Source organism: Pleurodeles waltl, chromosome 10 (assembly GCF_031143425.1).
Source record: "Pleurodeles waltl isolate 20211129_DDA chromosome 10, aPleWal1.hap1.20221129, whole genome shotgun sequence".
In the NCBI taxonomy this organism is placed as follows: domain Eukaryota; kingdom Metazoa; phylum Chordata; class Amphibia; order Caudata; family Salamandridae; genus Pleurodeles; species Pleurodeles waltl.
Window position 1 is genome coordinate 224,382,102 of NC_090449.1, and position 26,886 is coordinate 224,408,987.

The 26,886-nt window shown below is 45.8% G+C and overlaps 1 protein-coding gene across 2 annotated transcripts in view; it reads left to right on the forward strand.

The window, feature by feature from the left end:
* PDXDC1 (pyridoxal dependent decarboxylase domain containing 1) overlaps positions 1-26,886 on the forward strand; it is a 268,743-nt gene that overhangs the window by 197,663 nt on the left and 44,194 nt on the right. For both annotated transcript variants that reach the window (XM_069210219.1, XM_069210220.1), the window contains exons 19-21: positions 8,978-9,099; positions 9,956-10,048; positions 10,133-10,229. In XM_069210219.1, coding sequence (XP_069066320.1) covers positions 8,978-9,099; positions 9,956-10,048; positions 10,133-10,229 — 312 coding nt within the window. The remainder of the gene's footprint in view (positions 1-8,977; positions 9,100-9,955; positions 10,049-10,132; positions 10,230-26,886) is intronic.

Sequence of the window (26,886 nt, forward strand, 5' to 3'; positions counted from 1 at the left end):
TTTAGAACCACAAGATTCAGAATTCAGGTAAGTACATAAATTGGAAGGTACTTGGCATAGGTAAGTATGGAAGTTCGAATTAAAACAGTAATGTACACAGTTTTTGCAAAAATGGCAATAAGCTATTTCAAAAGTGGACACTGCAAAAATCAACAGTTCCTGGGGGAGGTAAGTACAAGTTAGTTTATCAGGTAAGTAAAGCACTTAAAAGTTCAGTCTCTGGGGCATAGGCAGCCCACCATTGGGGGTTCAAGTCAACCCCAAACACCGAACACCAGCAACACAGGGCGGTCAGGTGCAGAGGTCAAAGTAGGGCCCAAATAATATAGGCGACTATGGAGACTAGGGGTGCTCCGGTTCCAGTCTGCTAGCAGGTAAGTACCTGCGTCCTCAGGGAGCAGACCAGGCGGGCTTTGTAGAGCACTGTGGGGGAGTCACAAACCGGCACACAAAATACACCCTCAGTAGCACAGGGGCGGCCGGGTGCAGTGTGCAAAGTAGGTGTCAGGTTTTGGATAGGAATCAATGGAGAGACCCGGGGGTCACTCTGGCAATGCAGGCAGGGCACGGGGGGCTTGTCAGGCCAGCCACTGACTGGGCAACGAAGAGGGCCACCTGCTGGTCACTGCTGCACCGGTGTTTAGTTCTTCACGGGCCTGGGGGCTGCGGGTGCAGTGCTTCTTCCAGGCGTCGGGTTTCCTTGTTACCAGGCAGTCGTGGTCAGGGGGTCCTCTTGATTCCCTCTGCAGGCGTCGTCATGGGAGTGCAGAGAGGTTGGCTCAGGGTGGACACGTCGTTGGAGTCGCCTGGGGGTCCTCTCTGCGGCGTTGGTTTCTCTGGACACAGGCCTGGGGCTTCTGGTGCAGAGTGGTGGGGACTCACGCTTCTGGAGTGAGGTGAGAGTCCCTTTAAAGATGGTTTCTTCCTGTTGCTTTGGACAGAGCCACTGTCCAAGGGAGTTTCTTGGTCCTTTGGCGTTGCAGGGCAGTCCTCTGAGTCGGCAGAGGTTGCTGGGCCCGCAGGATGCATCACTGTGGCAGGTTCTTTGAATCAGGAGACAGGCCGGTAGGGCGGGGCCAAAGCAATTGTCGTCTTCCTTCTTCTCTGCAGGGTTTTCAGGTCAGCAGTCCTTCTTCTTGTTAGGTCGTCAGGGAACTGTTTTCCTGGGTTCAAGGTCGCCCCTATATACTCAATTTAGAGTTGTGTTTAGGGTTGGAGGGCAGTAGCCAATGGCTACTGTCCCTGAGGGTGGCTACACACTCCTTGTGCCTCCTCCTTGTGGGGAGGGGGGCACATCCCTAATCCTATTGGGGGAATTCTCCAAAGCAAGATGGAGGATTTCCTGAGTCAGGGGTCACCTCAGCTCGGGACACCTTAGGGGTTGTCCTGGCTGGATAGTGACTCCTCCTTGTTTTTATCATTATCTCCTCCGGACTTGCCACCAAATTTGGGGGCTGTGATGGGGACGGGCATCTCCACTAGCTGGAGTGCCCTGGGGCGTTGTAATACGAGGCTTGAGCCTATGAGGCTCGCTGCCGGGTGTTACAGTTCCTGCAGGGGGCGGTGTGAATCACCTCCACCCAGTACAGGCTTTGTTCCTGGTCACAGAGTGCACAAAGGCACTCACCCCATGTGGCCAGAAACCTGTCTGGATGTGGCAGGCTGGCTGAAACTAGTCAGCCTAGCCCTAGTAGTTGGGCTGGTATACAGGGGGCATCTCTAAGTTGCCCTCCGTGTGTGTTTCTCAATAAATCTCACACTGGCATCAGTGTAGATTTATTGTGCTGAGAAGTTTGATACAAAACTTCCCAGTATTCAGTGTAGCCATTATGGAACTGTGGAGTTCATGTTTGACAAACTTCCAGACCATACACTCTTTATGGCTACCCTGCACTTACAATGTCTAAGATTTGGCTTAGACACTGTATGGGCATAGTGCTCTTGCAGCTATGCCCTCACCTGTGGTATAGTGCACCCTGCCTTAGGGCTGTAAGGCCTGCTAGTGGGGTGACTTACCTATGCCACAGGCAGTGGGTTGTGGGCATGGCACTCTGAGGGGAGTGCCATGTCGACTTAGACTTTTTCTCCCCACCAGCACACACAAGCTGTGAGACAGTGTGCATGTGCTGAGAGAGGGGTCCCCAGGGTGCCATAATACATGATGCATCCCTTAGAGACCTTCCCTGGCCACAGGGCCCTTGGTACCAGGGGTACCATGCACAAGGGACTTATCTGTGTGCCAGGGCTGTGCCAATTGGGCAGACAATGGTACAGTTTAGGGAAAGAACACTGGTGCTGGGGCCTGGTTAGCAGGGTCCCAGCACACTTTCAGTCATAACTAGCATCCACAAAAGGCAAAAAGTTTGGAGGTACCATGCCAACAGTGGCCTTTCCCTACAACTGTGAACATGCAGATTTATTAGAGGGCAATTTAAGGCGGGCGATTACATCACTCCGGTCTCAAATAGATTTTTGGACCACTCTGTCCCTTTCTGTATCAGGCAGGGTGGCTTTGGCAACAATGGTAATGTTACATCGGATTCTCTATTATTTCTTTAATCTGCCACTTATGGTGCCAACATGGGTATTTCAGACACTAAACCCATTGTTGATTGATTTGATATGGGGGGGAAGGGAGACGTTGAGTCAGTCTAGCGAAACTACACTTTCCTCCCGAAATTGGAGGTCTTGGGGCCCCGCATTTTAAAGCCTATTGCATAGCGGCCCAACTACAGTGGTTATCCTACTGGTTGGCTGGCCATAATCTGGGAGAAATAAATTGTACGGCTGCAATGTTGAAGAGAGGCTTTGTACATTGATTTCTATGTCCAAGCCCCGTAGGCTACTGACAGGTGCTACCTTACTGTTGCGTATTGCTTTAGCATACTGGAAGCTAGCAATGTGATACATGTCCTCATCTGTCCCATATGCACCATATGTTCCACTTTGCAGGCTTCCCACCCCCTCAGGGACTATTACTGTGGACAGCATGCTAATGCCGCATTCAGACTTTGTGCAAGCTCATAGACTGCCTAAGGCACTTTTTCTGACCCACGCAAAAAATACTAGCCTGTGTGTGCAGCTACTCGGCTCTGGACGGCTTTGAACCGGTAACACATGAACTCCTTCAGGCTCTTCATACAATGGGACACAGTAGACCTCTAGTCAGATGGCTATATCGGGGACTCCGTGAGCATCTCAACACATCTTTAGATTTGCTCAAACCAAAATGGGCAGCTGATATTGGAAGGGAAATTACACCTAAGGAATGGACCTTCCTACTTCAATATGCTACAAAACTCTCCTGCAAATCTATATTTAAATTGATACAATTTAACTCTTTCATCGTGCATATCTCACACCAAACAGACTCTATACGATATACCCCACGGCATCGGCTCACTGTCCTCGATGCCATACTCTCGATGCTGACCTCCTTCATATGATATGGGCACGCCTTTTCCTCTCACAGTACTTGCATGCAATAGGAGCATCATTGGCAGATGTCACAGGCGTGGCTATAGAGCTAACACCAGATCATTTTCTATTAGGACTATACCCTAGACCGAGAGGCTCTAAAATGACTTCACGCTTTGTGGACCTTGCTACACTTTTGGTAAAGCGACAGTTAACGAGGGGTTGGAAATCACCCCATGCTCCAGCCATTAGCTCCTGGAGGGAGAATGTACAGCGTTGGGGGCAAGCTAAAAGTTTGGCACTCCGACACGAAGAATACAGAGGGTTACAACAGAAACCAATATCATTAGAATGGGAAGCATTGCTGGAGACATTTCGAACACAGAGTGAGACCGTGGCGTCAGAATACTGAAACTGGTGGAGCTACTAGCGGAGCGCCCTGGGCAACTGCTAGGCTCAGGTAATGAGAGCTTTCTACCTTATAGATTCAGTAAGTTCCCACCCTCACCCTCCCCCTCCCCCCCCATACCAGCAAGTATTACCACATAGACAGCCTCATGCAGTCCTCAACACAAATTAGCACACGCACCACCACTCTGTTTGTTTATTTTTTCACTGATTAAATTAAACCGGCTACCCGCATTGGTTTAGTCACCAATACAGTTGGCAGAAGCTAGTTGGGGGGTGGGAGAGAGCAGGTTGTCTTTATATTTTTTGACAGTGTTGGACTCTGCTGATGTTGGTCTGATCCCTTATTTAACTGTCCAAAAATCAGGGCTACTTGTTTATTACATTTGGATGTACACTTAAGTATCTGTCGAATACAGTGTAATGGAATTTCATGAAAATGCCAATAATTTTTTTTTTTTTTTTTTAAACGAGTTCCTTTTCTTGGCTAGAAGTTATAAAAGAACATCCTGTTTCCTAAAAAAGATCTATATCTTTTAACACTCCTCTCTTTTCTCTGAACATTACTTTTCTTCTACTTTTGGAGTACAATCCAAAGGTTTTCTTTCAATGACACTTGGTCAGACATCAAATACTTTACTTTATGCACTTGGTGATTTTACAAAGTATGTTACAGACATATTTCTGCCCCCTTCAACTTTGAGATCAGTTTTCCTAAGCCTGAGAGGAAATGCACCTTCCAGCCCTTTCAGTCCCTTCAGACTTGAAAACATAGAAGGTGAAAATGACTATTCTTTTATCAAGGGCAAACAGCTAGGTTCTATCACCTAGACTCACCAGATAGAGATAAACAAATTACCTCAAACGTAAAGACCATGCCTTTTGATTGACTGTGTACGAAGAGCAGTAAAAGGGTCAGTGAAACAAAATATGTTGTTGGCATTCTTCTCATAGGGCAAACAGGAGAGGCAGGAGACATTTTCAGCAAGAGCTGTCTAAGCTGAACAATCATCTTAGGATAGCACTTGACATGCTTTATAATATAATGCTGACTTCTGTCACCTTCTCATTCTATTAATGCTACTGGCAGGCATTCAGAGTTAACACCTAAGGTCCAAACTAACCTTCTTACAATGTGGTTTATTGATAAAACTCAATCATGAGAAAAAGTAAGCAAACCCCTACATAATAATCTCCTAGTCCAGCTAGTCTATAAAAGAAATCACCTGGAGGGCACTTCCTGGTGTCTTGTACTTGTCTACAAATGGGTTTATAAAATAATGACTTTTTCTCATCGTTATGAAATACCGAAATTGTTGACTGGAAATTTAGTCATCATTTATACATAACGTATTAGAATTAAACCATGCATTGTTGAAGTCTGGGTATTAATGTGGAGCCTCTTGATTTTACCGAAATAATTCTAAATTATATTGCAGGTAATGTGTTAATTTTTACCATGGTAGAAATACATAGTGTATCTGGCGACTGTTGGGTTTGGAATCATGGATTTACCAATCCAAGAATAATCTTAAATAATGCTAAATTTATCAATTGGAAGAGCAGAGGTGGGAAAATAAGGTGGAAACAGCCATATTGAGGAAGTATAGCTAATTGGGTACAATAGTAGAAATTTAACCAAATAGTGCTCGTATTATTACCAAAGATAAGGCAGTGATCAACAAACCTTGGATTAAATACCTACCTGTCCAAGAGGAAACAAAGACATGACATTGGGAAAAAGAGAGGGGCCATACATACTTCTCTATATTTTCATTTGAAGATTGGGTTTTCTTTTCTATTATTTTGACTATGATTAGGTAGTCTTTTAGTCTTGAGAAAGCATAGCTAACTTAGTGACAATAGAACTGTAGAGTGCCTCTTCTCTTTACGGATGAGCATGAATCCCAGTGTCCGGTCACTAATCTTCAGTTGTGAGTCAGAGTAAATACTTACAATTCCGAGTATAAAAGTTAGACAAATGTGTGGGTATTTAACTTTACTTCTGTTGGTTATTGAGTTTGTTCCTTCCAATAGACTAGGAATCTTAAATATTGTGTAACACTATAATTTTCTCTTGTGGTAAGAGTATTTTAAAGATTTTTGATGGATATTTGATGAGCAAGGAGGCATGGGCTTGGAGTGTGTTGAAAAGTGATAAGGAGGTAGACATATTGGGTAGTAGCTTTCTCGTTCCAGGAGCCACAATCTTTCTTTTGTCTAGCATAGAGAAGAATGCAAATGCATGATGAATAGATAATCTTAGACTCTACCCTTCTACTTTCCATCTACTACATCCCACTGTCTAATCTCGCCCGCCCCCAACCAGCACCATCTATCAGACACTCTCAGGTTAGTTTCCTGGCCCTGTCCTGTATTTCTGTTAGATCTAATTCTATTTATGCACTTTTAGCTTGGATGTAGGAATACAGGGGGATCCTAGTTACATTGTAAATTTTGTTCAGTGGCACCTAGTCTGTGTCTTAACTAGAACAAGATAGTTTGCCATTATCAGAATAGCAATTCTCATTGCCCAGAAAAACGATTTGATAATATGTTGTATATACTTGTATCTATTTACACATGTTAAGCACATTTTATTATGCTTGAGCTATGATTCAAATAATATGACAATCATTTGTATTTTTATGAATGGAATAGTCTAAACAACTGTATAATGTTATATAGGATTTTCAATATTTGGTTGGTTTAATAATAATTTTGTTTTAGTAGCCAAATAAACAGTAATTGTGTTTGATGAGAAATAAAACGAATTCTGCTAAGACAATATAACTTGAATGAACACTTTTAGTAATCCACAATAAATGCAAGCAGAGAGATTCACCAGCACAGCACAATAAACATGCTATGCATTTTAGACAATCCTAATGCTAATTTCACAGACCAGCAAGTTACCTTTTAGTGGTCAGAAAATAGAAAACATGAGTGTTACTGGAGGTGCAACTTCTCACAACAACTGACAGGATTCATTTGACATGGCAAAGGATGAAAGAACATTCATTTCGACCTCAGAAATCTGGTAGCACTTCTCAAATACACTAAACACTGCAGTTAGGCAGAACTGTCCATTGAGGTGGGAGCCTTAAAAACTACCCCAAGATACTTTAATCTTGGAGTTGTCAAACAATATTTCAGTGTATTTGTGTATAACAATACAGCTTCAAATTTCAAATGTGGAACAAGGCGTCCAGGTCATGTTTTTGGGTGCAATAATACACTTTGATGGAATAATTACATTCCGTGCAGATGAAAATATCAAATCTTTCCGCATCTCTGATAGTGAACAAATGCATAGGTACCATTGAGACTGAGGAGGATGGGGTCATGCAGACAGTTCGTGCTTGTAGTGCACATATGGATATGCCCACTGCAGGAACAGCTAGGATGCCAAAGAATACTGTTGGAAGATAATTTAAATGGCATTTATGCTGCAATATGTGGACTTCATGGCTTAGGTAATTCTGGAGCCCCTTCAAAGTGATCGGAATGCTCCAGCACGAACAAAGATTAGGGCTGTTTCACACAATCAAAGTTTGGTTTTAAACGATGTAATGATCAAAGTTGTTTGAAGAAATACATCAACAATGACACCAATGAGGTTTATTCAGTCAAGAATTCTTGTGAAACCTCATCCCACCGCAGCCTTTCTCAAAATATTTATCCCTCTCGCTATACTTACTTTTTTCACGTTTTCCATATTTGTTGGGGGTAAATATAGTTCATTCCTTTGAAACAAAACTCCCCCAGATAATTTCAGTTACCTGCTCTTGATTATCGCCTAATTTATAAATTAAAAACACAAATGATCATCAGTTTGTGCCTCTTCTTTTAGAAGATACCCTCCTAGCCTCTCAATAAATCTGTTTCCTAAGGGCTCTCACAGTATTTGATGTTTTACATATTTATTGACTGTAAGAAAATAGTATCAGTTTTGTCATTTGGGGGAAGGAGATCGACTGAAGTTTTAGTTTGTTTGTTCAAGGGAAGTTGAGCAAAACATTTTGACAATCGCAGATAAGTGGTATGCAGCATGAATATTATTTTACTCCGCTAAACTTGCTGTTCTTAGAGGAAGCATCCCATAAAAGATCACCTGCATCGCCTGTAAGCGAGTATACATCAGTATCTCAAAATACTGGCAAGTGAACTGAACCTAGTTGAAGGTAGCAAAGACCTAAGGAGGGAAAGGCATAACTATGCCTCACTCTTCTGTCTTACAAGCGAAATTGCAAATTGTGTTTCTCCAGCCGTGCCCACAAAGTCTGTCACTCATACCAACTGTGATACATATGGCACCTTCTTTCTCATCGTTCTAAGCTGACATAAGGAACTCCTTCTGATTGATGATAGGCCCTGGAAACTGCCTGTATACATACTTCTTGTTATTAGTGTATGTTTTGTTCTGTTTAAATTTATCTTTCCCAATATGTGAAGTTCTCTGGCACCCTCTGTCAGAGTCAGAGAAGCATTGTAAGCGCCTGGATACCCTATCGGATGATTAGCCGCACATTATAAATCTTGATTGATTGATTGATCGTAGAGAAACAAATTATTTTAAAAATATATATTTTCTACATGAAAACACATCCGTGAAAGGGCATACAAGATACTGCTGATGTTACCACCTGGCACAAATGTCTAGAAGCTTATGCACTATTGATGGCCACACGGTTGAAATTCCTGAATAGTGAAGCTGTAACACAAGGTTGTTATTGTAATAGTGGAACCAAATGTGAAGACCTCCTTATTTATGATTCATTGATTCAACCATTTATTTATTGGTACAGTCCTCCAGGAAACAAATTAAAAAGTGTTTACCACAAACATCATGTTTATATGAAGCTTGATATGTGGCAAATGTAATCACAGTTTGGATTCCCATTTAGCTAGATGTGTGACTCTGATAGGATTTATTTGCCAGATGAATTATATAGGTTTATTTAATTTGATATAGACTACTGTTTTGATTCTTTTTAGTCTTTTGATCACACTTATGGCATTTGCTTGAGCCTTATTGCAGCTTTCAGCATGCTGGTGCTAGTAATGTTTTGCCTTGGTATGTATGAACCTGTAAACGTATTCATTGAATGTGCAGGAAATATTATTTATACAATTCGCTGTCTACCTGCAGGACCAGAATTTGGAGGAGAAAAGAACTGCATTTACATTGGTGTGGCAACGGAGGATCTGGATGTGTCCGAGTTAGTCGAGACTATTGCATCAACAGGAAGAGAAATTGAAGAGAACTCAAAAGTAGGTATAATTAATGGAGAACCACGTGTTAAAGCAGTACATTGATCTTCCCAGCATATTATAAAAGTATAGTTTAGGGTACTAGGTTCAACACTCGTTTTAGTTAATGTTACCGAAACAAACATGTTGGTTCCTGCATTAAGCTGTTAATCAATAACATAGGGGTTTTTTATTTTCTTGCCTTTGTCTTATAATATACTTGACTTTGCTTCATTGGCACCTTGAACTTTTAGGGGGGGGTGTGTGTGTGTGTATGTAGGGAAATACATTCAACTACACTGTGCCCATGTGTTGTTTTACCATCAGAACAGTAACCTCACATACCTAGCCATGTTTCAAATTGCTTAGGCTAATTAATGCCATCTCAAATTCTACTATCATAAATACTTTAACCTTTCTGATTGAGTTTCCTTGGAACTTCAATTGGAAATCATGTCCTCTCTGAAGAGCATATTCATTTGAATGGCTGGTGATGGATGTTTTCCTCCATAGCACAATGGTGGATTTTCCTCCTAAGCCTCTTTTAAAAAAACACTTAGCAAGATTTAAAAGTTAGTGCAAATCCTTGTTGCAGCGTCAGTCGCTATTCCCCATCTGCCACGTTCTGAGAGGAACTGACATTTGGCTGTTTTAACTCAGTGAAAACCGTGCCAACGTATGTTCTATTAATATCTATGTATGTATTAAAGTTAATTGGGAAGTGAAATGGTGAAGGCGCTGTGATGTCATAGTTCTTTTTTATATATATATATGTAGTTTCTGCTATGCTGTGCACCGATTTACTGGAATGTTTTGTTGTTTATGAATGTCTTGATTTACATCTGATTAAATGGTTTACATTGATATTCTTTCATAGCTTTTAGAAAACATGACTGAAGTTGTTCGTAAAGGGATATTGGAAGCTCAGGTCCAACTGCAGAAAGCAAATGAAGAAAGACTGCTTGAAGAGGTGGGAACGTTTTTCAAAATGTTAACACAAGCCCCGGTTTCTAGCTTTGTCATCTGCATTAACTTAGTTTAATTTGTTTTACAGGGTCTATTGCGCCAGATCCCAGTAGTTGGATCAGTGCTGAACTGGTTTTCCCCAGTCCAGGTATCACCACGTGGTAGAACTTTCAACTTGACCGCAGGTAAAACTAAGGGTTTATGAACTGTGTTTTTCCAAGAATGTCTTCACTTCTTTTTGTACACCTACATGGGTCTTAACTTATGATGTTGTTTGTGTAGCAATTCTAGACTAAATATGAAACAAGTCTTGAACCCGATCACAATAGTTAATTGACAATCCATTGAGGTACTCCTTGGGGGGAGGTTTTAGCCCACGGATTTACAATGCTCCTATCCAATACTTTTTGGATAACATTGAGTTAAAGTTGAATCTAAGCAACATTCCTAAGAGTTCTTGCATGAAATGTTTCGCGTTGTGAATTTCGATTTGTACCTTAAGATCTTAGAACCGGGCCGTCAGTTAGTCATCATTGTCTGTTTAAACAAGACACTCTCAGACATTTCTTTTGTATTTCCTGCTTCTTGCTGCATTGTTAGAAAGAAAACTCCTTCACATCCGATTGGGGATGATCATAACCAATGGGTAGTGACTGTTATCACTTCCTTCAAACTGACATTTCTGCCGCCTTTTAGGCATTCTTTTTAAAGTATTGTGGAGGAGTACCTCATCTGCCATGCCAACTTTCTTGCTGTAGCAACCAGAAAGCATATCAATGAAGAGGCACAAAGGTGACCTAGCCAGAGTTTGAGATGCCTGACAACTTTTCCCTTAGGCTTGGTATTCAGGTGTCACTGACACTGCGAAAATGCTAGATTACTGTTGGTAGGAAGCTGGCTCTCTATATGGTGTACCAAAAAGAAGTACACCGTGCAGAGAGTCCAGTGGATCCCCAATTGGTTTACAGAGGCAAAAGTAGATTAAACTAATGACCCCCGCCATTCTGACCAATTAAGAACTTATTACACCCCTCACCCACACCTTTGGATGATAGTAACATTCGTCACCAATCTGGATAATAAAGCCTGCCAGATAGTACCGGGGCCCTTATTTGCATGCCAGTTCTCCCTTGATCTGCATGAACACGGCCCCAACTGAAGTGGATGACTGCTGATGCCGAGAAGTGGGAAGAGAGGCTTATTGATCTTTGGCAGCTATAACCCCCTCCCTGGTTCGCTGTGCACTTTCATTCCCTTCAAGCGGAACCCTCTATTGGAATCAGTAAAGACAAGATACGGAGGGGTTCACAACAGACAAAGATGAAGCAGTACACTGCCCTGGGCAGGGAGGGGAGGTGCACCTGTTGGTGACCAGGCTGATGCCTGGGGTGAGTCGCAAGCTCCTACAAGGACATAGATCTTGGCGGCGATTGAAGCGTCCAGTGCTGTGGCCCAGGCCAAATGGATAGCATTTCACTGGATGTGGGCCTCCTCAGGACTGACCTCTGTAAAGTGTGGGAGAGGTCTCTGACTACAGAAAAACATGTGGCTGATTTACAGGTATGTCTCCTCATTAAAGAAGGCGCTGTCAAACTTCACCACTCACACTGGCGAACTGGAGAGACATGCAGAAGACACAGAGGGCCGCTCCAGGAGATTCAACCTGCGTTTTGTAGGTTTTCCGGAGGGGCAGAGGGCCGGGACCCCGAACTTTTTCTGGAACGCTGGCTCAGGGGTGCGGCCCTGTATCTGGTGTTCATAGTCGAGAAGGCTCATCATGCCCTGGCACCAGAACCGCCTGTGGGAGCACTCCTGTGCACAGTGATAGCAAAGCTGCTCAATTATAGGGATAGGGACTCTGTCCTTCAGGCAGTCCGGAAAACTGGAGATCCAACATACGAGAATCATGTCATCCAAATATTCCCACACTACACCAGATGAGTACAACAATTACGAATGACCTTTGGGGTAGTGACACATGAGCTCAGGCAATGGGCATACAAGACAAGCTACTCTACATGGCCCAGCTGAAAGTACTGCACGCTGACAAGCACATTTCTTTACTAGCCCGGAGGAGGTGTGGGACCCGCTGGTGATACATGAAGCCAACAAAATTCCTGCTTACTTTCTCAGGGACACTGGTGATCACCCTGGTGGATCACATCTGCCAGGGCCAGCGCGCAGGAGAGGCCAGTGTGGCGGGGCACCGTCCCGTTCGGCGCAAAGGGTAGTAGTCTGGAAAGATGGTATTCTGGACTTGGACAGACAACAATCCCAGCATGAGGAGGCAATGGCACTGGTGGAGATGGTGACATGTTCTAACTCCGACAGTAGTACACCAGTCAACCTGGAAGATACACCAGAGACCGTTGGCTTCGATGGTCACTCTGGGACATTACACACTGTGTTGCTGTTGTGGGGAAACCTATCCTGCTCTTTCCTGCTTCGTGATCGGCTGCACGGAATAGTGTGGTGTGTCGTACTGGTTTATTTTAGGTATTCCTAGATTGGATTGAGAATTGGAAAAGTGGATGGTATGTGGGGGATGGTTCTGTAATGACTGGGCTGTGACAGACCAGACAATTTAGAAGGGGAGCCAAGGGAGGCATTTGAGGTCATGTTCCTTAACAGTGTCCACATATAAATTTATCACTTAGAACATATGGGGGCTCAACTCCTATGTCAAATGATTTAGAGTACAAACATATCTTTGCAGACATGGTATTCCGGTGACGATGCTTCAAAAACGCACCTGTCTGAAGATGAGGTTCACAAATTACACAGGAAATGTGGGCCAACTATATTCAACTACACATTCAACATACGCTAGAGGGGTCCTTATTTGGGTGGCACTGCAGGTCCCATTCCGGGTTCAGGGTTTTCAGGCAGATGTTAATGGCAGATACCTATTGGTACCTGGTCTACTAGACGGCACAGAAATTTGCTTACTGAATGTCTATGCCCCAAATCTGGATGATGGTGATTTCTTCCAAGAACTGGAGAAAGAGTTATTTCCATACAAGGGTACTCCCCTTCTGTGGGCAGATGATTGTATTTGTGTGCCTAATGGAAGCCTCTATAGGTTCCCCGCCTGACTACACACTAAACTATGTATGACCCGTGCCTCCACACAGCAATGGATCATTTGCATTGCATTGATGTGTGGCGCTCACTGCATCCATGGGTGCAGGAGTACACTTGCCACACTATAGCTTATGGGGCATTTAGTTGCCTAGACAGATTCCTGGTATCGGCGGACATGGCCCTGAGGATCACCCAGATTCATATTATGGACGGGTTTCTATCAGACCAGGCCCCTGTGATGTTGGAGTGGGGGCCTCTGTGGCGTATGAGACCCTCAAAGATACATGTTTTTGCTCTGAACTCTGTGAGGTGGCGTCTCAACATTTTGATACTAATTGAATGTCCACGATGGAGAGGTGTCTAGAATGGGATTCATTGAAGGTAGTCACCCGATGGGAATGCATCTCCACAGTCAGGGGCACACGTTTACGAATGGAACAGGAGCTAAAGGATACAGAAGGCACTCTGGCTAAATTACAACAGGTGCAAACTTGTCCCGGTGAAAGCACTGACTCTTTGACACAGGCTTATTGCAGAGTTGGAAACATGTGGGACAGACTGGATCTCCTGACTAATTGTGAGCACTGCCAACTGTTGTAATGCAAAGGTAATAAATCTTGGAGGCTTCCAGCCTGGTTGCCGATGTAGGAACGGCCGTCCCTTCTCATTCTAGCATTGCGACACCCTAACTGTTTTTGTGTCTACTAAGGCCAAGATCAACTCGCTGTTACACGATCACTTGGCAACTGTCTATCAGGCTGTCCCCCTCCAACTCCAGGCAGCACTTCAGGAGTTCCTGGCAGAATTGGCGATTCCACGGCTCTCTGAAGCGCAGAGCAAAGGACTTGATGAGGAACTTCAGTTGGCGGAGCTTCAGAAAGCACTTGGGTCAATGGCGTGCCATAGGGCTTATGGATGGACAGTGCCAGTAGAGTACTATCAATCCTATGAAGACCTCCTGTTCCCCCCACCTGCTAACTACTTATCAAGAATCTAGACGTGTGGGGCTACTGCCACTCTCCATGACAGAGGCCCAAAAAGTGATGATCCTGAAAACAGGTAAGGATGTGGAGGATTCTAGCTGATACAGACCCCTCTCCATGCTTGGAGTTGATTTTAAGATATTGGCCAAAGTCCTTGCAATGCGTCTAGATGTGTTGTGACACATTTGGTACATGAGGAACAATGTGGCTTTGTGCCCAGCAGCGGGATCCACATGAATCTGCGCAGACATACTCCTATACTTCACTCAACATCTGCCACATGGACCCAGGTGGTCTTGGTCACCCTCTATATTGAAAAAGCTTTTGATAACCTTGGGGTGGGGATTATCTATGGGTCTTGCTGGACAGGATAGGAATGGGGCCGATGTTTATTTCTTAGGTCAAGTTACTCTATGCCAGCCCGCAGGTGCGAGTCCGAAGTGGTCAGGAGATTTCTGAACCCATACCCATTGCCAGAGGAACGAGACAGGGTTGCTCCCGTCTCCACTCCTCTTTGCTTTAGCAGAAGAGCATCTTGCACTGAAACTGTGACAGGACATAGCACAATGGAGCATTGATGTGAATGGCTGGGTACACATGGTCTCCTTGTATAAGGATGATGGTTTACTGTATATTAACCGCCCAGAACATGCAGTTCTCGCATTGATGGAAATTATGTCAGCTTTTGCAGTGATATCCGGCTTGCATGTCAACCACCATAAATCAATCCTGTTCCCCCTGGCAAGTTTGTTGGTAATGGATCCCACTGCCTTACCCCGACTCGGTGTGGACTGGGAAACAGCAGCATTTCTTATATTTAGGCATGCAGGTGGCACACACTCCCTCGGACAATTATGCTTTAAACATGGGTGCCATACTGACGCATCTTGGAACCTCCATTCCATTCTGGAACTGCCTTCCACTTTCTGTTATTGGGAGAGCCAGCATAAAGTAGAATGGTACTTCTCTCGAGGTGTCTTGTTTCACAAAACTCTGTGTTACGTTCTACCGGTAGCATTCCGCAAACTGAATGGCCTCCTGATCACCCTAATGTGGGCAGGCAAACGGAGTAGGGCCAATTTAGATGTGCTGAAATTGGATACAGAGTTGGGAAGACTGGGGACACCAGACCTAAACCTGTATTGTTTTGCTGGAATACACACACAGTGGTGTGCAGACGGCAGGATGTGGGGAAAAGCTCTGCTGGCAGATTAGGAAGGGGTCACTCTCTTCCCCGAACACTTGATGAAAGGGAACGGAGTGCCAATCAATGCCCCCTTTATGGTTCTCCAAGTAGCTGAGGTGTGGGAGAGGGCGGTCACACTAGTGCTTCAAAGAGCCACCTATGCTAAGTTACTACTTCTGACGTGGCTGTCAGGATTTCAGCACATTGTGCAGTGGTATATTTACCACACTGGTATGCAGGGGGTTGCACAACAGACCTTGGCCTATACCTGAATAGGATTTTTCTTACTGCCAAAGAGGCACAGAAGATTCAGCTCCCACCTGGTCAATTCCTGCAATATGCAAAAATTTCTCGCACGGTTTGGGATATGGCCAGACGTCCACATGGAACTGGAAGACTCACACACATTATTACTGCTGTTGGACCCTGGCTGCACCAAAGGAACGATCTCCATTTACAAGGCACTGAAGGTGGATCGCAGAGTTGACTTGGCAACAGTTTGTGACAAATGGACGGGGGACTTAACGGCTCCCCTCTCTGACACTGAGTGGCGTTGGTCATTTTCACAGGTGCAAGAAGTGGCAAGTAATGCCGTGTCCAGCCTCATCCAGTTTCATTTTCTGCACCGCACATATCTCACCCCACAGAGACTACAAAAAATATGCAGTACACCACAATCGAACTACCACAGATGTGGGGGCTGATCCAGTGACATTCCTCCACATGAAATGGGAATGTGTAAGGCTAACCGACTACTGGAACACTGTAGTGGACGTACTACATGACTTTTCTGGTGTTCAGATAGAATCCTCCATTAAACACTGTCTAGAAGGTGTGCTCCTTCTGCCACGCAAAGGGTCCATAATGATGGACACATTTTCTTCGCAAGGCCAAACGCTGTATTATCCACTGGACCCGCATACTACCTCCAGGGTTGGCTAAGTGAGACATGGACTTACTGGAGTGGGGAGTCGCCGAAGAGAGGAGGCTTAAATTGGTCCACATTGATGACAATGCCGAACATGATCTCGACATATGGAGTGACATGCTGACGAAAATAGAATGAAGGGTCGACCAATTGCCTGCACCCATTGTCCACCCGCAGAGTACTGACCCACGGGATCTCCCAGGGGTGGTTTAGGAAATATCCCCACCTCCTCAAATTCACCTTTGATTCCACGGGACAGGGACAGTATAGTAGACCAGTGTAATGTCACATCAGAACTGACTGGGTAAACTATACCTTACTATGATCTTCAACTCATTGCTAAGCCATCACACCTCATAGGTACCATAACCAATCCTGCGCCCACCTGCACTAATAGACTGGCGGGGAATGTAGATCGATGGACTGCCTGAGGTGTGGCCATGATTGCATTGTACACCCCCACCCCACCCACACACCCCGACCCCCATTTTAGTGATGATATTTACATGGTAATGGCCACTGCCACCTCATCCAACTCACTTTTCACTCACTTATGCCATCAACCCTTCCACATATAGGAGTTCATTCTATGTATGCATCATACACCGCCCACTGCCAAAATGATCTGTTTTATGTTGATTGTTACTGTTTCCTATTAGATTGTAAAATATGGACCTCCCAGCATTGATGATTGATTCTTATAGCATTGACCTGCTGTCATTCTTATTCTTATTATACATGCCATTGACATTGTAATCTGCTGAGTAGGACCTCAATAAAGACACATTAAAAAAAAATATTTGCTTGTAACCTAAAAACTTCGTAATCAGCTTTTTTTCAAGCATAAATACTTTTCAGATTCAAAAATCAACACAGTGCATTTCTCAGATTAGCTGGGAAACTCGCAGTGTCTTGTGCCCAGCACATGCAATTAAAATGGCCTCTCTGGTCAATTACTATGTCTGAGAATCAACAAAGACATAGCAGGGTCATATCTGCTTGTGCAGATATGCTCTCACATGTAATATGATGCACCCTGCCTTAGGGCTGTGAGTCCTGCTAGAGGGGTGACTTGCATATATTGCGTGCAGCGCTTAGGGGACTTGGCACGCAGGCTCTGTGCAATGTTGTGTTTTCAATTTTGTCTGCACCAAGACACACAGCCTGCAATGGCAGCCTCTCATGTGCTTTGTGAGGGTTTTTTTTTTTTTTTTTTTTTTTTTTTTTTTTTTTACAGTGGCACGATTTGTGCTGCAGCCCTTATGGACTCTCCTTAGTACCCCAGACCCTAGGTCCAAGAGTACCATTTACTAGGGACTTAAGTGTGTGCTAAAGTCTTTGCTTATTTGAAAAAATGACTGTGAGGGAAAGAGATCTGGCACTGGTTAGCAGAACCCGAGTGTACTTTCAGTCAAAGTTACACCAAAAAAAAAAGACAAAAAGTGTGGGGGTGACCATGTCAAAAGAAGCACTTTCCTATACTGTCTCTTTGCTGTCCCAATCTCTGCTGTGTTAGGGTTGCTTTCCTGTGAAAGCACGTTTCTATGCCATGTCTCTCAGGCTTGATGAGTCTTGCTCTTCTTTAAGAGTGTTGTGTAGTAGGCTTGCTTAGTTTATGGTGTACACCTATGGTGGGCCACCCTATACTGAGTCCAAGAAACTCTTACAGATAGTGTTTTGGTGCCTCGATAACCAAAGCTTTCTAGGGGTAGCTGTGGAAAGGAAGAGTGTAAAGCACTTACAGTACCACAATAGTCACTCAGTGATGTTCACACAAGAAAGGACCACACCAAGTGTTACAAAAATAAAGTATGCTTTATTATAACACTAGTACTAACTTAACTTTTGTACATCTCCACTTGGTGATATCTACACAGAACAATTATACTTTGTAAACAAACAGAAAAAGCAGAGAAATACATGGGGCCCTAAGCTGGGAGGTGACAAACCATGTACTGAGAAAGTGGTATAAGAAAAGAGGTGCCCCACCAAAGTAAGTGTGTTAGGATTCCAGGGGCTGGGGAATTACGAAATCTCCGTAAGTGACAGAAATCCCCCCCAAGCACCTGTGTGCAGAGATGTTATCTAGTCGGGCATCCCCTAGGCTAATAAGCTAGCACAGGACCGTCACAGTTGGAATTTCCCGGACCTGCGAGTCACGGAAGGCCACAAGCCCTTTTGGTTCACTGTGCTACCCTAAGGCCTTACCAGCGCCTCTTGGGTGTTCACCAAGGTAATGGCAGTAGTTGCAGCTCGTATGTGCAGATCAGGTGTTTCAGTATTCCCTTATCTCGATGACTGACTGTTGAAGGTGGGCTCTCCCCAGGCTGCAATCTCTCACCTCCAGACTATGGCGGACCTCCGGCATTCTCTGGAGTTCACTATAAACACGCCAAAGACACAGCTGACTCCCTCTCACACTCTCTCTTTCATTGGAGCTGGTCTGGACACAATACAGTTTTGGGCTTATTCTCCCCAGCGGTGAGTCCAGGATTTTCAGGCTATGATACCAATGCTTCAGTCTCTATACTGGATTTCGGTGAGAATGACCCTGAGGCTGCTGGACCTCATGGCCTCCAATGTCCTGCTTGGTGACACATGGCAGATGGCATAAGCGGGCTCTGCAGTTCCAGTGAGGGAGCATCAGGGAAATCTCTCCGACATGGTCCAGATCTCAGAGGGAACTGCTTGAGATCTGCGTTGGTGCCTAACGAACTGCGATTGGGGTCAAAGGCAGATCCCTCTCCCTTCCCCAACCAGATCTGACGGTAGTGACATATGTGCCGCTCCTGGGGTGGAGATCAGAGGCATCTGCTCTCCGGTGGAGTCCGGACTCCACATCAACCTGCTGGAGCTCTGGGCGATCAGATTAACATTGAAAGAATTTCTTCCCCCTCCCAAAGGGAAGGTAGTGCAGGTGCTTACGGACAACATCACCTCCATGTGGTGCTGCAACAAGCAGGGCGGAGTGGGGTCGTGGACCCTTTGTCAAGAGCCTCTAAGCATCTGGACGTGGCTGGACCAGCAGGACATATCCCTGGTGGTTCAACATCTGGCGGGCTCTCTGAACGTCAGAGCAGACAAACCCAGCTAACAATGCTTGGTCGATCACGAATCGCATTGCCATCCAGAGATGGCAAAAGGTCTCTTTCAGCATCAAGGAGAGCCTTGGTTAGATCTGTTTACCTCCTCACAGAACACGCAATGTCAGCAGTATTGTGCGTTTAGGTTTCCAAGGCAGCACTCACTCGGCGACGCCTATTGTCTTGAGTGGAGCTCAGGCCTCCTGTACGCCTTTCCGCCCATACCACTTCTGCCCAGAGTTCTCAAGAAGATTAAGCACGACCGGGCCCAAGTAATCCTTGTGGCTCCGGACTGAGTATAAAGAGCCTGGCATCCCAAGCTATTGAGCATGGCCATCGGGAGTATCGTCTTTAGCAGCAGCAGGGGAGGGTTCTCAGCCCAAACCTGTCCAGTTTCTGCCATCTTCTGTGGAGATTTAGCGTGTGCAGTTGACAGCTTTTGTCCTTCCACCCGAAGTCTGTTACGTTATCTTGGCAGCCAGGCGTCCCTCCACCAAAAAGGTGTATGCCTGTCATTGGAAGAAATTTGTCGCATGGTGCACAGGCGAGTTTGTTGACCCCCCCTCTCTGCCCCTCTCTCTGATGTTCTATTGTTTATACTTTTGTTGGCCCAGCGGGGCTCTGCTTCGGGCACTCCCAAAGGTTATTTGTCTGCAATCTCAGCTTTCTTACTGCTGCCTGATCAGCTTTGTTTGTTTAAATCTCCTATTGTAAATAGGTTCCTTAAAGGCCTTACTCATATGTTTCATCCTTCCCCATTCATTATGCCCCACTGGGGCTTGAATTTAGTTCTGACATTCCTGATGTGTGCTCCTTTCAAGCCTCTCCACAATTGTCCTCTAAGGCTTCTCACTTTGAAAGTAGCTTTCCTTGTGGCCATTACATCTGCCCGCAGATTGACTGAGTTGCAGGCATTGTCATCTAAGCCGCCCAACTTTTCCATTTATCCTGACAAAGTGGTGCATTACACACGGGCTTCCTTTCTTCCATGTAGGCCAGTCCATCACCTTGCCTACTTTTTATGAACCCTAAATCTTTCTGAGAAAGACCAGAGACTCCACCGCCTGGACCTTAGAAGAGTGTTGGCATTCTACCTTGATCGTACCAAAGAGTTCTGGGTGGATGATCAACTGCTTGTTGGTTATGTAGGTGTGAAGAAAGGTTGGACAGTGAGGAAGAACTGTAGTAAGCTGGGTACTGGTTTTAGTAACACAAAAGGATGATGAACGGAGTGCTGTACAATGCAAACACTCACCCTCAGTCACAGATCTGGGTTTAATCCATCAGTTTTTTAACTCACCATGCCACCCCAGTTTGGACCCAGCCATATGCAGATCAGTCTTCACCCTGTTCCTCATGGGAACAGTCTAGCCCGAACTGCCAGGCCAGGTCCTCCCTGGACCGGAAACAAGCATCCTGAGACCGGTTTCAGGGAATCACCCTTCATCAGTCTGGCTAGCTTGAATTCAGTGGCACAGTGAGCCCGGGACCCACGTATGGGCATGACATTGTGCCACCCATGGGAGCCCATGCAAACTGTGTCTGCAGGCCTTACATTGGAGCCTGCGTGAAATCACCACCAATATAAGCCTTACCTTATATCATGGTTACTGCACTTAGACACTATAAGTCACCCCTCTGGTAGGCCCTTCAGCCCAAGGGCAGGTTGCATATCCTTAAGTGTGAGGGTACCCTTGCATGAGCAAGGTACCCCTACAAACACCAGACTCCATTCCCTGTGCTTTGTAAGTGCGGGCAAGCCATGTTAAGTTATGTAGTGGACACTGGTCAACACGAGTGGTCCAACTACATAATGGCTTCTCCAAACCTAGGCATGCTTGGTATCAAACATGTTGGAATCATGCACCTACACCGATTCCACTGCTAGTTGCATGATATCCTGTGCACTGTGGTTCCTTAGAGGATTCCCCCAGTTCTGCCTATGCAGCCTTACGGGGACTGGCTGCCAGCCCACCATGCTGCCGACCCCAGACACTGTTCTGCCCTGCTGCTGGTGAGTGGGACTCAAGCAACAGAAGGCAGAACAAAGGATTTTCTGCCAGGGAGAGGTGTGGCCACCTCCCCTTTGTATTAGGTGTCTGTAGACTGGGGTAGGGTAGCCCCTGAGCGCCAGCAGACAGCTTTGACGGGAACATTTGGTGCTCCCTTGCAAAATCCGGTTTGGACCAGTTCAGGAACCCCTGGTTCCCGCTCTGGTGTAAAACCACACAAAGGACAGAGGAGTGACCACCCCCCTGTCCAGCTCCTCCCCTAGTGAGGTGCACGGAGCTCTGCCAGTTGGCCGGTTGATACTGCCATCTTGGAAACAAGGTAGCCAGAGGCCCCTGGGAGCATCTGACTGGTTAAGCCAGTTAGATGACGTCCCTGAAACCCTCTGTTTGGTGGGTCACTTGAGAGAGTGACTAGCCCCCCTTGTAGGGTTATTTAAGGGCTCCACCGAGGGAGGGTCCTCAGATTCGTCAAGCAAGACTCTATAGCGAACTCTTTGGAAAGACATCTTCTGCTCCTGGTCCCTGGAACTGCTGCTGGTCTGCTTTGAAACCAAAAAAGTCTGCATCTGCAAGCAACTCAAGACAACGTACAGCTAGTGGGGTCTGCTGTCCCACGGACATCGAAAGGACTCTGCCTCACAGGTGGTGGTGCTGTGGCCTCCTCTAGGCATAGCTTGTCTTCTGACCAACTTGGGAGACGGTGGGACCCTGCTCCTGCCACTGGACTGGAACTCATGTGCACCACAACTGTTTCTCTTGCCAAGGCTTGTTCGCTCTTCCTCCGGGGATCTTCAGGCACCAAGAAGCCCCAGCCTCCAGCACTCTGCAACTTGAAGATCAGCCTCTGTTTTGCAGCTCCTGCAACGTGGGACTTCTTTTTTGTTGTGCTGCTGAGTCCTCCTTGGGACTACCTGTGTCCATTGCCTGTGGGTCAATCGTGGGGGCTCCAATGACTTCTGCTGGCCTCCCTGTGTGCTGAGAGCCAGCCGTGACTCCCCCTTAAGGGTAGAGTCTCCTGGACCTTGCTGGTCCCCAAATCCATCTTCAGCTCCTGCTTGCGTTTTACCAGTGCTTGTTGGTGGCCTCGCTGGTCACTGACCCTCTTGCAATCCGGCGACCAAAGTGGGACAGCTTGTTGGCGACTCATAGGATTTTCTACAGCTCCTGGATGCCACAGCTGGACTTCTTCCTTCAGCAACCTGCAGGAACTTCACCTCTAGGAGGGTGGGCATTACCACCTGGGCCCCTCCGAGGGTGTTGGACTCTGTCCTCTTCCTTTTCTGGTCTTTTATGTCTGGAATCCATCCTTGGGTTCCACTGGCATGGTCCCACGGGACGCGACAGCAGCTGGACAACCGAGGCCTCCATTGACTTCAGCGAGGGTTTCTGATGTCTTTTAACCCCTATGCATCTGGGTCCCCTGGTGTAGGTGCTTCTGTCTTCCAGGTATCCTTGGAAGGGGACACTCTCCAACCTTCCTCCTGTCTTTGGGTTTCCCCGGGGTCCACTGGGAAGGGTCCTGAAACTCACGAATTCCAACTGCAACTTCTCTGTGTTAGTCTATGGGACGACTGGGCAGGTAACGACTCTGCACCAAGTCGCTGGGGACACTTGCTGTACTTACTTCTGGTGTTTTCGTTCTTCCCAAGCCCCTAGCTAACTACCACACTTACCTTTGTTGGGTTCACTATTTCGCATTCCACATACTTGGTATATGGTTTGGCCCCCCCAAAGGGCCCTGTACATTTTATACTATTTCTGCTTGTTTTTTGGTGTATATGTTGTGTGTGATATCCCCAAAGGGTGATACACCAATGCTACTCTAGTTGTTAGTGCTGTAATAAAGAATCATTTATTTTGGCAACACTTGTGTGTTTTTTTCTTGTGTGGGAGTTACTGTCTTGACTACTGTGGTATTGCACATGCTTTACATTGCTGCTGGATAAACTTCAGCTGCTCACCTCAGCTACCCCTGGAGGGATTTTGCTATCTGGGCCTAAACACTATCACTAAGGTTTGCCTGGACTGAGTATGGGGTGCCATACCATAGGTGTACACCATAAACTGAGCCAGCCTCCAACCACAACCATCTCCAGATGGGTCATACTCTGCATTAAAATGTGCTTTGCATTGGCTAAGAAGCAACCCACTTAGGGTTTCCTTGCTCAATCTTCCAGAGCTAAAGCTGCAACCACTGTGTTAGCATGCGGAGTTCCAGTCCTAGACATATGTCAGGCGGCAACATGGGCATCCCTGCACACGTTTATCAAACACTACTGCCTGGACAGTCAGGTCTGTAGTGACAGGTACATTGCCTGTTCGGTCCTGCAGGACTTTCTGGTGTGATCTTGGTTCGCAGACCCACCTCTGGGGATGGTATTGCTTGGGTATCAATTTTAAGGTAAGACGTCTGCAACTAGATGCCTGTATCAGATGGACAAGTTACTTACATTCGGTAATACCTTATCTGGTAGAGACAATGTCTAGTTGCAGATTCCTTACTGACTCACCCACCCTCCACACCTTGTGAACTGATTCCTAGAGACAGACACTTCCCTTTCAGGGCCCTAACTTTGACGCACCAGAGGTCAGTTTTCTTCATGGCTCTGCGCTTCTGGCGTGGAAAGTTGTGAAAAGAAACTGACATCAGTGTGCCAGGATGGCACCTATATAGTACTGGCAACGTCCTATCCAGCACGGACAACGATGGACGTGGAACCAATCGACGCCACCTAACGGCGCGCAGAGGTACTGCTTGAGAAAAATCTCAAGATCCAGACTGACACCTGGATGAATTCTAAGGTAAGGAATCTGCAGCTAAGTGTTGTCTCTACTGAATATGGTGTTACCGAAAGTAAGTAACTTGTCCTTCTTGGTGACAGACTGGTTTGCCTTTCCTTGGGTATCTGTGCCTCATGCTAAGACCATCATCTATACTCCTACTCTGGCACTGCCATGCTTGTTGTTCAGGTTAATGTGAAGGGGACGAATTAGGAAATCAGCACTTATACACAGTATACAGATATTTTAGCACAGGCTCAATTCACTTGTAGCGCTTGAAGGGGATAGATGTCAGCCCTACAACTCTAGATCAAAGGGCCAGCACGTGTTTCATCACTGAGTCATTCACCTCACGACTTCATCAGGGCTTTTATGGTCCAGGCGAACAGCTGTGGCACTGATAATAAGGAAATAAACTAAATAAAGGAACCTAAGGAACACTTAGATCTCTCAGAATAAATTGTATAATTGATTAGTTAGCGTGTGTGTGGGGTGGGGACTGTGTCAATCATGCTTGTGTCCTTCTACCTACTGGATTAAATCCTCAATGCGAGAGTCTTTATCTTCTTGCCTCTGGTCATAACTTTGTAGGGCGACCAGACAATGTTAGGGTGATCTAGCAGTGGTCATCATATCTCGTGGTTGGGGTCCTCTTGCTTAGCATCTCAGTGACTCACCCTAGTCACACACACTCTTCCCCTCCCCTCAAACGTATGATTTTATCAAAGTATTGAGTTGACACCTACTGCTTGGCAAGGGGGCACAGTGCCCACCACAAGACTTCCAACACCCACCACATGTCTCTGGCTTCTCTGGGTTTTTTCTCTCTATGGTCAGCCTGCCCCGGGGAACATCCCACTATGCCACTGCACCACGTGTCACCTTCTTGACTTTCCTGTTTAGTCTGGCTACACTAGCTCTGCAGCGCACCCAGTCCTGCAGGAGGTGTCCCTCAGGCTCCATATTTAGACACCTGTCCTTCTCTATCCACGCCCCCTTTCTCCTTAAGCGGACACCTCAGTGCTGAACATATGTGCATTCTCTCTTCACCCCACCTGGCCACTTTGTGTCTAGCTCTGAATGTAGCTGCTCGTACTGTGACAGAGGACAAGACTATTTTTTGTGTGGTGACACTCATCTTTGCATTCTCCCATGTACCATCTTGCCTCCAATAGCTTTCCTCAGTGGTCTGGGGGCACAGATTAGGCCTCCAGCAAATCATGGTCTTCCGTAAACATGTTTTGACCTTGCCTAACAGTTCCCAGCCTCTCTTTGACAATATGGTGCTAGTCCTGATTGGCCTCTTTTCACCTCAGCCATGTCCTGCATCCATTCCTTCATCCACTACTCGCTTTCTGCTGTCTCAGGTTCTCCTCTGCCCGGTTCAGGAATGCTGATGCAGTACATTTGGTGACTGTTTCTGTAGCCACCGGTCAGCATTGTGTAGTAGCCATCTAAATCCCCTCCGCTCGGCCTCCTTTTGTCTATTGAGCAATTGCCACTGCAGCACCTCCTATGCAAAATCGGGTTATCAGTTGATCCTTGAAACTCCTCAGTCTGTTCCATCGATGGTTTGTAACCCTGAAGGAGACTGACTTTGTGTCTCAGAGCAGTAATTCTCTGGCACCTGACTGGAGACCAGTGATCAGTCGTCTGCTGTCTTGCTTGCTCAGCCATGCCCCTCACCTCTTTTGCTTTACAGCATCCATATTTCAATGCCTCAGGGGCTGAGAGTGAAAAGAGCACACAGAAAGTGTGAGGCGCCAATTATCCTCTGATTTGAGATAAACCATCCCACTGTCTGGGCACTCTCTCTCATCACTCACTCTCCCAGTCTTTTATCTATCCACCCCATATCTTATTGATTGTTTGCAAACAGCCTCGTTCCTTGTATACCTTTCACCAGGCCATACATAAGCCCATACCCCTCTTGCAGTCCTGTCATATGGGAAGTGTCATGTCTTCTCAATTCTAGGCAATATCCCTTTTGGCCATAACGTTTCCCAAGTTTATCAACAATTTCTTGTAGCTAGTTACATCCATGTCTTTCCATATCTCTAATAGTACAAGTGAGGCCATTGGGTCGATGGGGTAGTCTGTGGCATCCTCAAGCCTTTTTGTAACTTAGTACCAGTACCTTTTAATGTTGGAGCACTCCTACAGGATATGAATGGATGTGTATTCTATATAGTAATATTTTACTGTAATATATATTTTGTGTAAGATTTTGAGTTGTATCAGTCTGTAGTTGGCTTTTATGGTCACGTCTCTCAGGAAGCTCTCCACAATCATACCCCCCCCCCCCCCCCAAATCATCCAAAACTTCAATTTCATTTGCCATTTTTCCTTCAGCTTCACTAATTCTTTTGACTTGTTAATTGTGAGTCCGCTGTAAGTCAATGATGTGGCCTTGGTGGTAAGTTGCCCATTTAAAAATATCCTCTGTATAGGCTAGTCCTCCTTTGTCTCGTTGGCCGCAAATTCTGGATTGTAAGTCATGTCTTAACTATAGGTATTTAAATGTTTGGGACGAGGCCTGACTGTAGATGCTGAAAAGGGACTATCCCCTTCTCATCCCAAACATCTCCTAACGAGGAGATGCCAATTACATCCCATTTCTTAAAGCCCAGTAGATTAGTCACTTCCCGTAACTAGACGACCAGGTTTTCATCACTGCACAAATGGGAAAGAAACACCACTATGGTGGACAAAAGTGGACAGCATCTTAACAGGTACCAACCATTCCACATCATCTGTTAACCACAGATGCATCCCTTAGGACTTG